The sequence below is a fragment of the Rhinolophus sinicus genome, chromosome 4 (assembly GCF_057876585.1).
Source record: "Rhinolophus sinicus isolate RSI-liver-muscle chromosome 4, RSI-T2T, whole genome shotgun sequence".
NCBI lineage: Eukaryota > Metazoa > Chordata > Mammalia > Chiroptera > Rhinolophidae > Rhinolophus > Rhinolophus sinicus.
In genome coordinates this window covers 61664917-61680516 of record NC_142504.1, presented here as the reverse complement: position 1 = coordinate 61680516, position 15600 = coordinate 61664917, and the positions used below count along the sequence as shown (strand labels likewise).

The 15600-nt window shown below is 46.2% G+C and overlaps 1 protein-coding gene and 1 pseudogene across 2 annotated transcripts in view; one reads left to right on the top strand and one right to left on the bottom strand.

The window, feature by feature from the left end:
- Window positions 1-498: 498 nt before the first annotated feature.
- Window positions 499-622, bottom strand: LOC141567025 (U2 spliceosomal RNA; annotated as a pseudogene).
- A 12967-nt stretch (window positions 623-13589) lies between these two features.
- Window positions 13590-15600, top strand: part of CHCHD6 (coiled-coil-helix-coiled-coil-helix domain containing 6) — a 360080-nt gene continuing 358069 nt past the window's right edge. For both annotated transcript variants that reach the window (XM_074340468.1, XM_088797872.1), the window contains exon 1: window positions 13590-13765. In XM_074340468.1, coding sequence (XP_074196569.1) covers window positions 13679-13765 — 87 coding nt within the window. In that variant the 5' untranslated portion in view covers window positions 13590-13678. The remainder of the gene's footprint in view (window positions 13766-15600) is intronic.

Below are 15600 nucleotides of genomic sequence, written 5' to 3'. Positions count from 1 at the left end.
TGGTGAATTGCCATAGAAATAGCCAAAGAATAAAGAAACAAACCCAGAAGTATATTGTGTACATCTGGAAAATAGTTTACCATGAAGTCGACTTTTTAAATTCAGTGGTGGGCAAAACAATGAAATATTCAATAAATGATAAGGGGGGGATTGGCTATCTATGTAAAAAATACCCTATATAGTATAATCTCATAGCATAATCAAAAATAGATTATAAATTATTTTAAAAGGTATACAAAAAGGATACCAATTTTACAATCTTCGTAGGAAATACTTTCTTACTAATACCTAAAATCTACACGCCAAAAAAGGGCCTGAATTAGAGATCTGCACAAAAAAGTGAAAACCAGTTTGTTACAAATAATGTAAATCAAGTGAAGATACAAGTGGTGGACTAGAAGAAAATACAGCGTCTAAAAAAGAGGAGTAACAGCGAGAGCATATACAGAATTCCTACAAATGAATAACAAAAAGATCAAAAAACCCCACGAAAACAAAGCAAAGTGGGCAAAATACATGAAAAAGTAATTCACAAATAAAAGAAATATCAAATTGAACCAAATAATTAAGCTGATAAGAACAGATACTACACTTGATCTTAGCCGAAAGGCTGAGAATTGGTCAATGAGCAACAAATATATTTGAAGATGCTTAACTTCAGATATAATATTCAGGCAATTGCAATTAAAGTTAAAACAAAAACATTTTTTTCCCCTCTATCACACTGGCAAAAACTAAATTGTAACACCCAGTGCTGGCAAAAGTGTGGGGAAAATGAACATTCTCATACATCAATGACAGATAGGAGTATTTATACAGTGCAACGTAGTAGTATTAAAGGTTTGAACTTGCAGTTCCACTTCTAGGAATCTATTCTTCATAAACACATGCACTTGTGCACAAAGACACAAGTACAAGAAGGTATGCTGTACCATGGTTTGTATTAGTGTAATGATCCATCAGCATGGTGGGGAGGAGGGCTCTGGTGGTGAGTGATATGTCCAGTGGATTGAGGAGGGTTCAGCCCCCAGTGCACCCGAAGTGTGGTATGTCCTGCCACACCAAGTGGTGGTCCCTTCTGGCTCCCAGATTATGGCTGTGTGCTGTAGACAGGTTGGTCCCTTCCTGACCAGAGTCGACATCCCTGGGAATAATAGCAATAATACTACATCAGGTTGTTTGAGGATTGAACCAGACCACATCCAAACACGCCTATCTTCTTCCCTGTCTCTGTCAGAAAGACTCAGGCAATGGTCTCTCTGGTCAGGTAGCCTGCTCCTTGGAGATCAATGGGGGTGAGAGTGGAGCTCAAGACAGTTCAGCCTTGTTAGAAAGAGTGGAGAAAATCTCATTAATGCTTCTTATCCTTTGGCGTTCCTATTATCATGACAACTGCAACGATCATCAGGAGTACAGTAGGAGGCCCAGCCTAACTTATGTTTGTAGTCCACACACAAAATAAATCAGATAACCTCCAATTCCTAAGCCTGGCTCACAGGCCTTCCTCGGGCCCCATGGTCACCTGGCCCTCCCCCATGCTCTGCTAGGCATGTCCCTTCTCCATCATCTGGAGGCCTATGTTTCTGAGACCCTTCCTCATGCTCCTTGGGGACCCCGGGTCCTCTGTGGTCCAAGCCCCCCTGCAGTGTCAACACCCTCATGAGATGTGTCTGCAACTCACCTTGTCACTCAGCAAACATGGATCTTCCTGTTGTGTTCTAGTCTCTAACATGTCTTGGCTGTGGAGTTTAATTTCAGGAGTTTGTACTCAAATTTTGGGGAACAGACACAGAAGCAAACAAGCAGAAAACTGTGCTTGCCACAAGGTGGCTTATGGGGAGGAGCTTTGGGAGGCCTGTCTTGAAGCTCTGTTTGCAATGCAAACATAAGGTTTCTACTTAGGGGGTATTTTGTTCAGCTTAGAAGATTATAGGAGGGAGGGTTAAGCATCCTAAGCTACACTTTGGTGTGGCCCCTGCTGTATGCAGGACTCAGGCAATGGCCTTAAATGCAAGGAAACTCTGCAGCCCTCATTCTAGTCATTCTGCAGGCTGTTCAGAGCTCATGGGGACCCATGTGTCGACCCCTCCCTTCCTTGGCTAATAGATGCAAAAGACTACAAAACCATTTTGCCAAGTAGGCAACTAGGATTACCACTGAGCTTTCAAAGGGATCATGTCAGTTTGTAGCTCCCATTACAGTGTAATGTTATTTCCTTAAAGTTTGGGTGCACATTTTAATGAATTCATAAAATTCAAACTGTAAGTCCCATGGTGGGGAGGGGACTGCAATGCTATAACTTTGAATTTGAGCTGAGGGGTGGAAGGAATCTCATGTGGGGCTGGGAGCTGGGGGCAGCTCCTTCCAGGAGAGTGCTGGGACGGTTTCCCCATCAGGGCTTGGAGCCTGGGCTAGCAGGATGACAAGCCCACCTAGCCAGCAGCTCTTCTTTCCCTCCCCCACACCCACACCCACACCCCTCTTGTGAGCCAGATAACCAGGCTGCCTTCATCCCAGCTCCAAAGTCCCACACTCAAGGGCCCAGCAGGCCATGTTCTTCGTGGGTGAGGGGCAAGACCAGTTGAGGCCCTAGAAAGGGTTTCAATTTCTGAGTTGTTTGGACCAGGGTTCAAATCCTGTTTTTGCTACCTTCCAGCTGTGTGACCTTAGGCAAGTCACAGCCCTTATCTGAACCTCAGTTTCCTCATCTGTAAATGGAGATAATTCAACTTGGTATTTTGGGATGACAAATAATGACTACTGATGGAGTGTTTCCTCTTTACCAGGTATTGTCCTAGGCCCATTATGTGCATTAACTCGTGCAATCCCACATCAACTCTATAGGTAAGTGCTGTTCTTATTCCTGTTTTACAGATGGGGAAACTGAGGTGCAGAGAGGTGAAGTAACTTCTTGGAGATCACACAGAAGGCACAGCTGGGATTGAAATGCAAGTCATCTGGCCCCAGAGCATTTACCCTTATTCATTCATTTTCTTGTCTCTCTAAACATGGAGCAACTCTTACATAGTACGGGAGCCCACATTCAGCCATTAGATTATTCATTCAGTCAGTCACTCAACGATTTCCAGAGTACCATACCTACTCTGTCCCTGGCCGGTGCTAAATGCGAGGAATTCAGTGATGAATGAACCAGATGCTGTCCCTCTTCTCTGAAGTTCTATCTTAGGAACTCTGTGTGTGTGTGCATTATGGGTAAGATCGGTTGGAGAGCAACCATAAACAAGTAGCAACAAAAATCCAGAAAGTGATCTTTTTTTTTCCCCTACAAGTGAGGAAGATAAAACGTTAGTGTGAGGTGTGAAGGGGTGGGGAGGTGACATCTGAGCCGAGACCGGGTGATGAGGAGTGGTTCCCTGGGAAGAGCAGGAGGGAAGCAGCAGGAGCAGGTCCAGGTCAGCTGGTCCCTGAAGCCTCTTGCAGCTTTGGTCTGGAGCCAGCTGCTTGCCCAGCACTTGCAAACTCTGGCAGCGCTCAAGGCCACTCAGGAGCACCCCGACTCTATGAGCCTCTGCAGGGCTGTAGTTGCCCATGCTCAACCTTTGCTGGGTGTGCCGGAGAGCCTTAGGGCTTCAATTAGACACTGCCTAGGAGCAGGACTAAAGCCATTCCCTCAAACAGACTGGGAAACCCAGCTTCCACTTAAGTCTGGGTCTCTCTCGCTCTCTCTCTCTCTCTCTCTCTCGAATAATTGGGAAACAATCTCTTAGCCACTTCCATGAGAATTCTGTGGCCTACTTGGCTTTGTTGAGACAACTTCTCTCTCTTCCCACGAAGTCCTTGGCGATCCGTGTTCCCCGCCTCTCCTACTTCCAGCCCTCCCTGCTCAGAACTGTGACAAGGGGGTGAACTTCCTGCTGTGCAGCTGCTGGGATGTAGAGAATCCCGGCTCCAGGGAACCCTCTCCTGCCAGTCTCTGGCTGCCATTCATAGGGCTGAGCAGTTAAATCCATGATAGAAGGTGAAGCTGGAAACTTGGAGAAGCAGAAAAGCAAATTGAGGTTGAGGAAGCTGATCCTGATTTGCTGCTTTAGCCACCTGTGCTTTTCAGCAGATTCATTCCATCTGGAGGCTTTGTTTCATACCAAGAGCTGGCTGGAGTTTGGGAGAGTACCAGTAGGTGGGGACCTGAGCGCAGGCCTGCAACAATGGATGGAGCAGCTTCATTGTCTGGGTTTGCTCTCTCCCATTCCGAGGTAGACACACACACACACACACACACACACACACACACACACACACACACACACACACTCATTTATAGTGATGCCCCACACAGCACACACCCTGTGCAGCACACCTGCACTTCACATATGGAAGCGCTGTGACAGTCCATTACTCGCAGAAGACAGAGGGCTGCTGAAATGGGGGACTTTATTTTAATAAAGGGACTATTTACCTCAGTGTGGGTAGGGCTGGTTTTGTTAGGCCTGCAAGCCAGGGAATGATCTTGCTGGTCTAAAGCAGTCCTGGCCGTCCCACCTCACTTTGCCAGGGCCTGGCCTGGTGTGAGTGTGTGTGTGTGTGTGTGTGTGTGTGTGTGTGTGTGTGTGTGTGAGAGAGAGAGAGTGTGTGTGTGTGTCTGTGTTTGTGTATGAGATGACTGGCCAGTGCGATTCCAGGAGATTGCCAGTAGCTTCTGGGAAAGACTTCCTTTGTGCTGAGAGAGAGCCCTTTGTGTAACCTCCTTCTTCCAGCTCAGCAGACTGTGGTGGGCAGACACAGTGCTGGAGCTAAGGCTAACATTCAGATATCATGAGGGGAGACGTCACCAACAGGCTGGGCAGAAAGATGGGAAGAACCCTGATTCTTGGTGGACCCAGACTCTTACCACTAAGTCTATCACATGGAGAATTGCATGCTTCATGCAGGCAGGTAGACCTCAAAGAGTGAAGAGGAGGGAGCCACCAAGTGTCACATGCCAAATTCCTATATGAAATTTTATCCATCATAGGAATGCCAAAAGTGTTATGCTAACGGATCTCTCCATGTGGAAACACAAGACTGGAAAAGGGAGGTTACCATGACCAATGATGTCTTCTAGGGGCCAGGCAGCGAAGAGGGTAGGTGTGTCTGATATGTATCTCCCACAAGTTCAGATGGCAGTGAAGATCAATCAAATAGTGATTTTCGCATTCTGACCAGGTTGTATTTTAGGGATGGCCCTCATTAGCAACTATCTCCAGGGCTACTCCAAAGACCGACCTCCACTCTGAGGTCTGAGACAGCTTCCCAAAATGCAGCTTGGACTAGATCCCTCCCCAGACCCAACCAAAATCAAGATTTCTCCACTGTCCACAGTCTCAGGGGTCAAGCTACATATTTAGCAATAAAGGCCTCCATCCTCATGATCCAACTAAACTCTCCAGAGTTTTCCCATCGCACCTCATTATCCTAGTACTCTGGACCTGACACTTCCTTCCCTAGGTCCACCGTTAGCCAACCATTCCATAAGAAAAGTGTTCTAAATGCTGGTTCAAAAATGAATTTGGGGGTGGTCTACCTAGTCTGTTTGGAGCAAAACCCAAACACTTTTGTACGAAACTAATCTTGTTGAAAAGCACTGATAACTGAGGCAAACTTTTTATTGAATATTACAGAGATTAAAGAAAGAATTCTATTACATACCACAGAACAACTTCTATTCATCTGCCACTTTAAACCACAACCTCTTTCCCCAAATTTCATATTCCTACCAGGTTTCTTTTCTCTTTCCTGTACTCCAAAAGTTACTCTCCTTCAACCAAGCTGGCTCTGCCCCTACCCTTCCATCTCCCTCCACCTCTCAAAACCCATTCAGCTTGCAATCTACTCAAGAAAAGCCCCAATAGCTAGCCTGAACAGTCTGAGCAGCACGACTGCTCCTAAATCCAGCTGCTTCTCCTTCTTCAGGCTTATACAAGTGGATACAAGGGACTCAAATCATGGTTGTCATACAGAGAAGGAGCCTGAGGTCCAGAAAGGTGAAGGGAAAGCTAGGAAATGCTCCCCCACCACAGGGACACTGCTCCTTCAATTACTCCTCCCAGTGGCTGCTGGACCTAGGGCTAACCAATCTTCCAGAAAGCGTCACCTGTAGGCCTGCACGTGAGCATTCTTTACTACATCTCCCTTCTAATCAGGACTCCATACCTCACCAGTGGTTTCCAAACTTTAGCTCAGCGCACAGTGAAATGAAAAAAATAAGGGCAAGTGAAGAACAGCAAAAATAAGTATCACTGAGTGACAATTTTAGCACCCAGGAAACACCTTCTTAAGGAGGAAGATCCATGGAATATAGGTATTGTATGCCGGAAGACGTGTATGCTGTTATTACGACACATTTATTCACAAAATGAATTGTGATTTTTTCCTCAGTGTGATACTTCAGCTTCTGAAATTTATCAGTTATTATCAGCATATTTTTCTTATATGGACCTGCTCAGAAAACAATAAGGGATCAATGACTTGTTCATTCATAAATTGTGCATGATAGTTCCAGTGCTTAGATATCAGTTCCCTCCTTCCTTCTACTCAGTGAAGACTGCTCTTTCCAGCCCTTGCATTGGGTGAGGCCATGTGACTGAATGGCCAATGGAAGTGAATGGAAGTGAGGGGTCACTGAGGCATGGAAAAGTTGGGGTTCAGTTCTCTAGTCCAAGGCCCACTCTTTCCATGTTGAGCTGACCGAGGAAGCCACCTATTCCAGATGGTGCTGTCAAAACATGGTGGAGCGTCTGGTAGTCAGGATTGTCAAGACCTGCCCATCCACATTTTGCCTGAGTGAGTAATAAAACATTATGGTGTTAACCCACCAAAATATTTAAAACTTTTATTGAGGTATAATTTACATATCATAAAATACCTAGGTGTTAAGTGTATAGCTTGCTGAATATTCATAAATGTACATGTCATGTAGCCACTACCCCAAGTTTTATTTTCTTGTCATTTTTCATCCCCCTTCCAAGAAAACAATGTTTTGTAGTTTTCAGAGTAAAATTCTTGCACTTCTCTGGTTAGCTATTCCTAAGTGTTCTACTTTTCTTGATGCTATTGCGAAGGGAATTGTTTTCTTAATTTCATTTTTTAAGAGTTCTTTTTCCCCACTTCTTCGGCCTAACCCCCCCTCCCCCCACCCACTCTCATTCAAGCCGTTGTTTCTCAGTCTGGTTGTATAGGACACAGCTCCCTGGCTCGTGCTGGTATCATGAAACTTGCACTCCCCCCTGGCTGAGGCAGTTGGTAGCCGGTCATGGGTCAGCTGCTCACAGCATCTCATGGCAGGTCTCTCACTGGCTGCTCGCTGCTCACGATGGCTGCCAGCCACTCATGATGGCCACCGGCCACTCACGATGGCCACTGGCCACTCATGGCAACACCTGGTAGCCCACAGCAGCGCACCACAGCCCACGGCCACTCACACTGGCTGCCGGCCACTCACGTTGGCTGCTGGCCACTCACGCTGGCCAGCAGCAGCACACAGCAGCCCATGGCAGCACACAGCAGCCTGCGGCAGCCAACGGCAACTCATGCCCACCTCTGGCTGCTTATGGCAGCCCAGCTCCAGGGAGAGCCATTGTTCATAATCTTAGCTGTAGAGAGCACAGCCCATGTGGGAATTGAACTGGCAACCTCGGTGGCGGTGGTGTTAGGAGCACGGCGCTCCAACCACTTGAGCCACCAGGCTGGCACTAATTTCATTTTTTGATTGTTCATTGTGAGTGTATAGAAATAGAACAGAGTTTTGTATATTAATCTTATATTCAGCAACCTTGCTGAACTAGCATATTACCTCTGTTTATTGAGTGTGTTTGTGTGTGTGTGTGTGTGTGTGTGTGTGTGTGTGTGTGAATTCCATAGGATTTTTTATATACAAGACTATGTCATCTGCAAATAATTTTTTCTTCTTCCTTTCTAATCTGGATGACTTTTATTTCATTTTCTTGTCTAATTTCCCTGGCTATAACCTCCAGTGCGATGTGGAATAAAAGTGGTCAAAGCAGACATTCTGATCTTTTTCCCGATTTTCTAGGGAAAGCTTCCTTTTGTCTTTTAACATGGCCAAGCAATTTACTTTTCTTATTTTCTACTTTACCAGCCCTTCTCTTCCTCTTATCTGCTTATTAAGAACCCAACTTAAGAAAACCCACCTCACCCAACTCCATCTCCAACCCACCCTATACTGGTTGCCAAAGTATTATTTACAAAAACAAAATCTTTTGATAATAATAGCTATACCTGAAGGAGTTCACTAAGTGTCTAGTTCTGGGCAAGCACTCCATGTAATGTCAGCACTACTCTTATATCCATCAGAAAACTGAGGTACAAAGATAATCAAGGGAAAAGCTCTAGAAAGAGACAGAGCTCAGTCTGTATCATTCTCGCCTTGCCACATATCACTGCTCTCTTCAGCTCAGCTGTTCTCCAGGTACCACACTGCTCAAAAGCTTGCTTGGCCGGAGCTAGGTCACATGGTCACTTCCAGCGGCAAGGGGACAAGGAAGTCTGGGGAGGGAAGTATTTTTTTCCCCAAGTGCAGAATATTATTTCTCTCCTACTTATCATTCTGAAAAGTTTTCAAAACCACAGAAAGAGTGAAAGAATAATATAATGGACTCCAATATATATTTCACATAGATTCACCTATTGTTGACTTTTATTTTCTGAACCATTTGAGTGCAAGTTGCAGACAGACACTATGACACTCCACTCCCAAATACATCAGCATGCATCTCTCAAGAACAGGAAAATTAACATTAACTTAATAATATCATCTAGAACACTATACCATATGTAAAACTTTCCCAATTTCCCTGTACCTTTTTATAGCTTTGTTGTTGTTGCTGTTGTCATTTTAATCCAGGATCTAATCAAGATTCACTGTTGCATTTCATTGTTATGCTTTTTTCATCTCTTTCAAACTACCTTTTTATTTTGTTTTTCATAACATTGGACTTTTGGAAGAGTCCAGGACATTCTGGATTTGTCTGATTATTTCCTCATGGTAAGATTCAGGTCATACATTTTTGACAATACTCCACAAGAGATGTGCTCCTTATTGCATCCCACCTGGAGGGACATCATGTCAGGTTGTCCTATTCTACGTGATGCTAAATTTGGCCATTTGGTTAAGGCAGTGACTGCCAGGTCTTTTCATTGTAATACAGTTTTACCTTTGTAGTTACTAAGAAATCTGTAGTGAGACTTGGAGGTTGGGTGAATAGCCTATTCCCCAACCACCTTTTACCCCAGGGCCTTAGTATTCATTGATGATTTTTGCCAGATTCAGTTAATACACTGAGGGTTGCAAAATGGCAATTTTTAAACCTCACATTGATTTACAGGCATTCTTTTGTAAAGAAGAGTTTATCCCTTTTCTTCCAGTCTCTCTCTCTCTCTCTCTCTCTCTCTCTCTCTCTCCCCCCCCAATACATGGACCACTGGATTTAAAAAAATTAAATGCTATAAGCTCAAATTGTTATAATGCTCAAATTGTCCCAAATTTGATCAGTGGGAGCATAAGAGGCAAACTTTTCTAGCCAGGCACATTGTTGCACCAAAGAAAATTCTGTTGTGAGGTATTCTGTCGTAAGGAAGGATAAATGGTTATTGGGCATCAGCTAGTGAGCCTGTCACACTTTATTTCCTCAAAGCCTCAGTTTCCTGGGCCTTAGAGTGGAGTAATAACTCTCTCAGGATGATTTCCAGGACTAAATGAAATGGTCATGGATTAAACTGCATGAAAAGCCTGTGTGCCTGTGTCATAGAGCCTGACACAAAGAAGGTGCTAAAAAATATGAGTTTACCTTCTTCTTCTTCCCCATGCCATTGCCTTTATTCAAATCCTTATTCTATTTTGCATTTATGTCAAATTATCTTCATCTGTTTGCAGCTAGGTTTTCTTGTCTGTGAGATAGGGATACAGAACTTGTTGTGTTGTCATGAGGCTTAGCCATGCTGCTGTCAATGTAACTGCCACTCTAAGTTTTGTGGAATTCCAATTTTCTCCCAGAATTTTGTAGATGGGCAGATGATGGTGGAAGAGGGGGAGAAGGAGGGAGATACCACACAGGGTTTCATGGTCAACTGTGGCTCTGACTCTTGTTTTGCTGAATTAGTTTTGTGTTAATTATTTTATTATCTGACACAGCAGTAAAAGCCATAATTTTCTTCAAGTTTTACAACCCTCTTCCACATTTATAGAAGATGTTTGTGTGTTCAGGAGGCCTTGAAAAGTATGGGGAGTGTCATGCGGGGTCTCAGGACCCGCTCCCCGCACAAGAACGCAGGATATGGTGAGACCAAAAAGGAACACCCATGGAGCCATAGATAGGGTAGTCATACCACTATAGTTTCACTGGCAGCTGGGTTGGAGACACAGGAAGCAGGAGCTACACGATCTGCAATCCGTTGTCCAGTTCTCTGCCAAACAACCAACCCCTTAGTGTAGCCATGGCAGTTAGATCAGTGACTAATTGGCAAACTGGTTACAGCTGATGGTCAACTAGTTATAGTTGGTGGCCATCTACTACCCAAGCCAGCACCTTTCCACGTGAGGCTGAGAGCCTGGAAATTGCTCTCCTGGCTTTGTCTCTATAGGGAGCATGTAGTAGGTGCTGAAAGTGCCTATGGGGACAGAGCCCCAGAGAACAGTTTCCAGGCTCTCGGCCTCACATGGGGGAGTGCTGGCTCGGGTGGTGGATGGCCATCAGCTGCGGCTGGTCAGCCATACGCTGTGGCCGGTTAGCCAATTGGCCACTGATATAACTGCCATGGCTGCGCTGGTTGGGGAGTTGGTCAGTAGGCAGGCAGAAAAGCAGACAGCAGATTGCAGGTCATGTGGCTCCAGCCTCCAGTGAGACTATAGTGCCACCAGTGAGACTATAGTGGTATGAGTCCCCTATCTATGGCTCCGTGGGTGTTCCTTTTTGGCCTAGCCATATCCTGCATTCTTATGTGGGGAGCAGGACTACAGACCCCGCAAGCCACCTTGCATGACAAATGGCGCAGCAAACAGGGTTCCCCGCATGACAGGGCCCCATCCAGATTTTTTGCTAGCATGTGAAGCCATCCCCCAGCTGCTGTGGGTATGGGATGTTGGCAACTCACAGATGCCCCCGTCACTGGGGAATTGTCTTGGGCTGCCAATGACTGGCTGATGTGGGCACAGAAGGCCAGTCCCCTTGCCTCACAGTGGAACTATTTCTGGCTGTAATTTGTGCTCCAGAGCCCCCTATAAGATCAGGCTGAAGGCAGTCTCCAGCTTTGACCACATCCTTACTTAACTTTTTCCCATTTTATCCTGTTTTCTCACTTCTTTTTTCCTGAGGCACTGCCCCCCTAAACTACTTGCCCCAGAATCCCCTACTTAGGCTCTGCTTATAGGGAAGTAATGGAGGACAGAAGGGAAGGAGGTAGATTTGCAAATCAAAGTATTTTGAATAAAATTAGCATATGTCCTTGTTCATAAAAACCCTCTAGCTGGTCCACTCCTGGAATGTTCACTGGCTTCTTCATCCAAGCTGTTCTCATCTGAGAGCATTTCACTGATCTCTGTCATTCATTCACTCTTTCCGCTTCATCCCTTCCTTTACAGGTTGCCAAGTGGAGCTCCAAATTACTCTTGCTATTTCATGTAGCAATCCAGTGCTCCCCAGTTCCAGATTCGAAACTCAGCTCCATTTAGCAACTCAGACAAACAAGAGGAGGCTTTATTCAAGGTCACTTTGGCTGTGAATAGTGTGGGGATAGAGCCCCAGAGAGCAGCTTCCAGGCTCTCGGCCTCATGGGGAAATGTGCTGGCTCCGGTAGTAGTGGCCATCAGCTGTGACTAGTTGGCCATCAGCTGTTACTGGTTAGCCTTTAGCCACTGATATAACTGCCATGGCTATGTTAGTTGGTTGGTTGGCAGAGAAGCAGAAGGCAGATTGCAGATCCTGTGGCTCCTGTTTCCTGTGTCTCCAACCTAGCTGCCAGCAAGAATGTAGTGGTATGAACCCCCTATCCACGGCTCCATTGGTGTACCTTTTTGGCCTCTCCATAGCCTGCATTCTTGTGTGGGGAGTGGGACCAGAGACCCCCAGGACAAATGGCAATCATTTGTGTTCTTCTATTATACATGTAATCCTGTGTGGGATTACATAAACACAGTGCTTTGCACACTGCCCTTAATGCATAGTATGTATGCTTCTTCGACAATGTCTCCTAAATGCTTAGGACCATTCACTGTCCTCCCAAGAATAAAACTCTGACCATGGACTATAAGAACTTTACATGATTTGGGCCTTCCTACTCCGACCTCCTTGCCTCTGGCTCTCCTTTGCTCTCTTCTCTCTTTCCATCCAGCTGGCTGGATCCTCTTTCTTTTTTGAATGTGGCAACATCATTGTCATGCAGGGTGTCATGCGGGGTCTCAGCTCCCGCTCTTCACATAAGAACACAGGGTATGGTCAGGCCAAAAAGTAACACCCACGGAGCAATAGATAGGGGAGTCATACCACTATATTCTCACTGGCGCTGAGTTGGAGATACAAAAGCAAATATCCGCCAGTACCCCAATAAGATGTCTTCCTGCACCCCAGTCTCTCTGGTGGCTGGGTGAGACACACGAAGTAGGAGCGACACGATTTGCAATCTGCCATCCACTTTTCTGCCTGCTAACCAACCAACCAACCAACCAACCAACCAACCAACCAACCAACCAACCAACACAGCGCGGCAGTTACATCAGTGGCTGATCGGCTAACTGCTTACAGCTGATGGCCAACCAGTTATAGCTGATGGCCTTCTACTACCTGCGCCTACCCGCGCCGGCACCTTTCCACATGAGCTGAGAGCCTGGAAACAGCTCTCTGGGACTCTGTACCCACAGCCTTTCTGCCTCAGGGCTTTTGTATTGGTTGGTCCCCAGCATAGTTCTTCCTCTATCTTCTCCTGGCTAACTCCTACTAGTCCTTAGGTTTCAATTCAAATGCTTCTTCCTCAGAGAAGTTTCTCTGGCCTCTCAAATTAAAGGAGGTGACCTCCTGTTAATTTCTCTCATGGCACTCATCACACTGGTTCCCAAGTTTATTTACATGCTTGCTTGTGTTTTCATTTGTTTCCAGCATTATATCTAAACATCATGAAGGCAGGGCATGTCTTGTTAGTCATTGTATTCCCCATGGCTAGGTCCATGCCTTCCGGGTGCTTAGCGAGTACAGCTCAATAGTAGTTTGCTGAAAGAACCCAGCCCAGAATCATCTCAACTTTGCCTTCACATGGTTGGCTCAGCCCCTTCGATGTCCTCCTGACCTCAGAACATCACCCTTGGCTCAGCTTCAAGGGTGATCTTTCCAAAAGCGAGCACTGACCATCTCTTCCCTGCTTTTTGGCCTGCCATTCCAGGCTTCCTGCGCGTATGCACTCGCTGCTTCACTTTCAACACGTTTTCCACGACTTCCACACCACGCCTCCCCGCGCACTCCCTCTTTGCAGGGTAGCCTGGGCTTGCGAGACTACAGCCCCCACAATGCCCCGCGGGACCATGCCACCTGACTGATTGAGTATCCAGCGGCGACCAATAAAACGTGGTTTTGTTGGGTTGTGCCTCTGCAGCCCGAGTCCCGGAAGCCACAGCTTGGCGTCAGCCTCGTTGCTGTGGAGCCGAGTCGCGTGGACTCCTCCCCGCCTGCTTCCTGCGATGGGGAGCATTGAGAGCAGCGAGAGCCGCAGGGTGTCCTTCGGAATGGACGAAGAGGAGCGGGTCCGGGTGCTGCAGGGCATCCGGGTGAGCGTGCCGCAGGCGGGCGCTAGGAGCGAGCGTGGTCGGGGCCGGGCGGGCTTGGAGGGTGCTCGAGGGCGCGGATGCTGCGGTCCGGCCTAAGGGGAGGTGCAGGCCAAGAGCGGGCTGGCGCGTGGTTTTCATTGAGACCTCCCTAATTCTTGGTGGAGTGCGTCTCTCTGCCCAGTAAATGAGGGAGGTGAGGCTCGAGAAATGCCCGGCGTTTCCGGTGCAGAGAGTGGCCACCTTCAGGTTTCACCACTACACTGGCATCAGGGGAGAAAGAGTGGAGAGCGGGAGAGGTAGGGAGGCCACATTCTAGCCCCAGTTGACTTGTTACCTGAATTTGTTCCCCCTCACCCCAGTGCGCGCGTCTTGTTATATATCCATGAGATGCTTCCAATCCTGGACAACTGCAACAGCTTCTTAACCTGGGGCTCTCCACTTTTCAACACTGCAGCCAAGGGGGCACTTTATAAGTTGTGAATCAAATCATATACCCTTCCCCTTACTTAAAAACCTAAGCAAGGATTTTAATGGATACCTAGCACATTTAAGATGAAGGAGAACCACCTTTCCTTGTTTGCAAAGCTGTGCTGTTGACCTATCTGTTCACCTCTCATGCCAGTTCCCTCACCTCCCGCTCCCCGTCCCCCTTGCCCCCCCCACCTTTCATTGGCCTCAGGACCTCCTAGTCCCAGCAAGATGTTGGCTTGCTCCAATCACAGGACCTCATTTACTGTTTTCTCTTCCCCAGCTTTTCTTGTATCTGGCTCTGACCATTCTTGTTTTATTTCAAATGTCATCTGAGTATACTTCCTTGACCACTTTATCTGAATTATCTTCCCACCCACACTGTCACACATTTACTTTTTTTCACAGTGCTCATCACCATTTGACACTTGTATTGATAATTTACTTGTTTATTATGTTTCTTGCTACAGGGTAAGTTCTTTGAGGCTGAGGCTCTTGTTTGATTTGAGACTCTCCCCTCAGAACATAGAAGAATAATAAAAGCAGTTAACATTTGATGCTTAATGGGGCCATGGGGTACCCTTGATAGATATTCTCTCATTTAATTTTCAACAGCCCTGAGAGACGTAGAATTTTATTTGCCCATTTTATAGATTAAGGACAACTGAGGCATTGACAGATGAAGTAACTTATTCCAAGTTCAACTAAGTGACAAGTGGTAGAGCTGGTATTGAAGTAGGCAACTCCAGGGCCTGTTCATTGAATGCTACACTTCCTCCTATACATTTTCCTGCACATAGTAGGTGCATTGTAAATAATTGAGTGATGAAATGGATGGACGCACCGCAGTAAGAGTCCAAGTTTAAATGGAATCCAAAGCTGGGTGTAGGTGAATTAATTAGGGAGGTGGCTCAGAAAAAGACATCAAGAGGTCTAACTTCTGGATGGATGCTCATTAGCTATGTGACCTTGGGTGAACAACATACCTTTTGAGCCCCAATCACATTTTAAAAAGATGGGGGTGAGTGATAATACTGTGTACTGCCTGGGATAAGATGAAGATGTGTGTGGAAGTACAGAGAAAGTACAGAGTGCTTTATAATAGAGTGAAGGTCTCTATTCTTCACTTGGCACAGTACTTAGCACAGTACCTAGCACATTGCTAGGTGTTATCTAGTGCTGACTTTATTCATGCAATGACAAAAAGGGGAGGAGACGGCTGATATTGGAAGGTTGAGAATTAGAATTTAGAAAGATACCCTTGACTCTGTTTGGGTGCTTTCCCACCTTTGTCACCTGGTATCCTGCTTTTGGGAATGTTGCAAAATTAGGTCAGTGGGAGCCTTCTAAGGTTCAGGGTTTTCCTT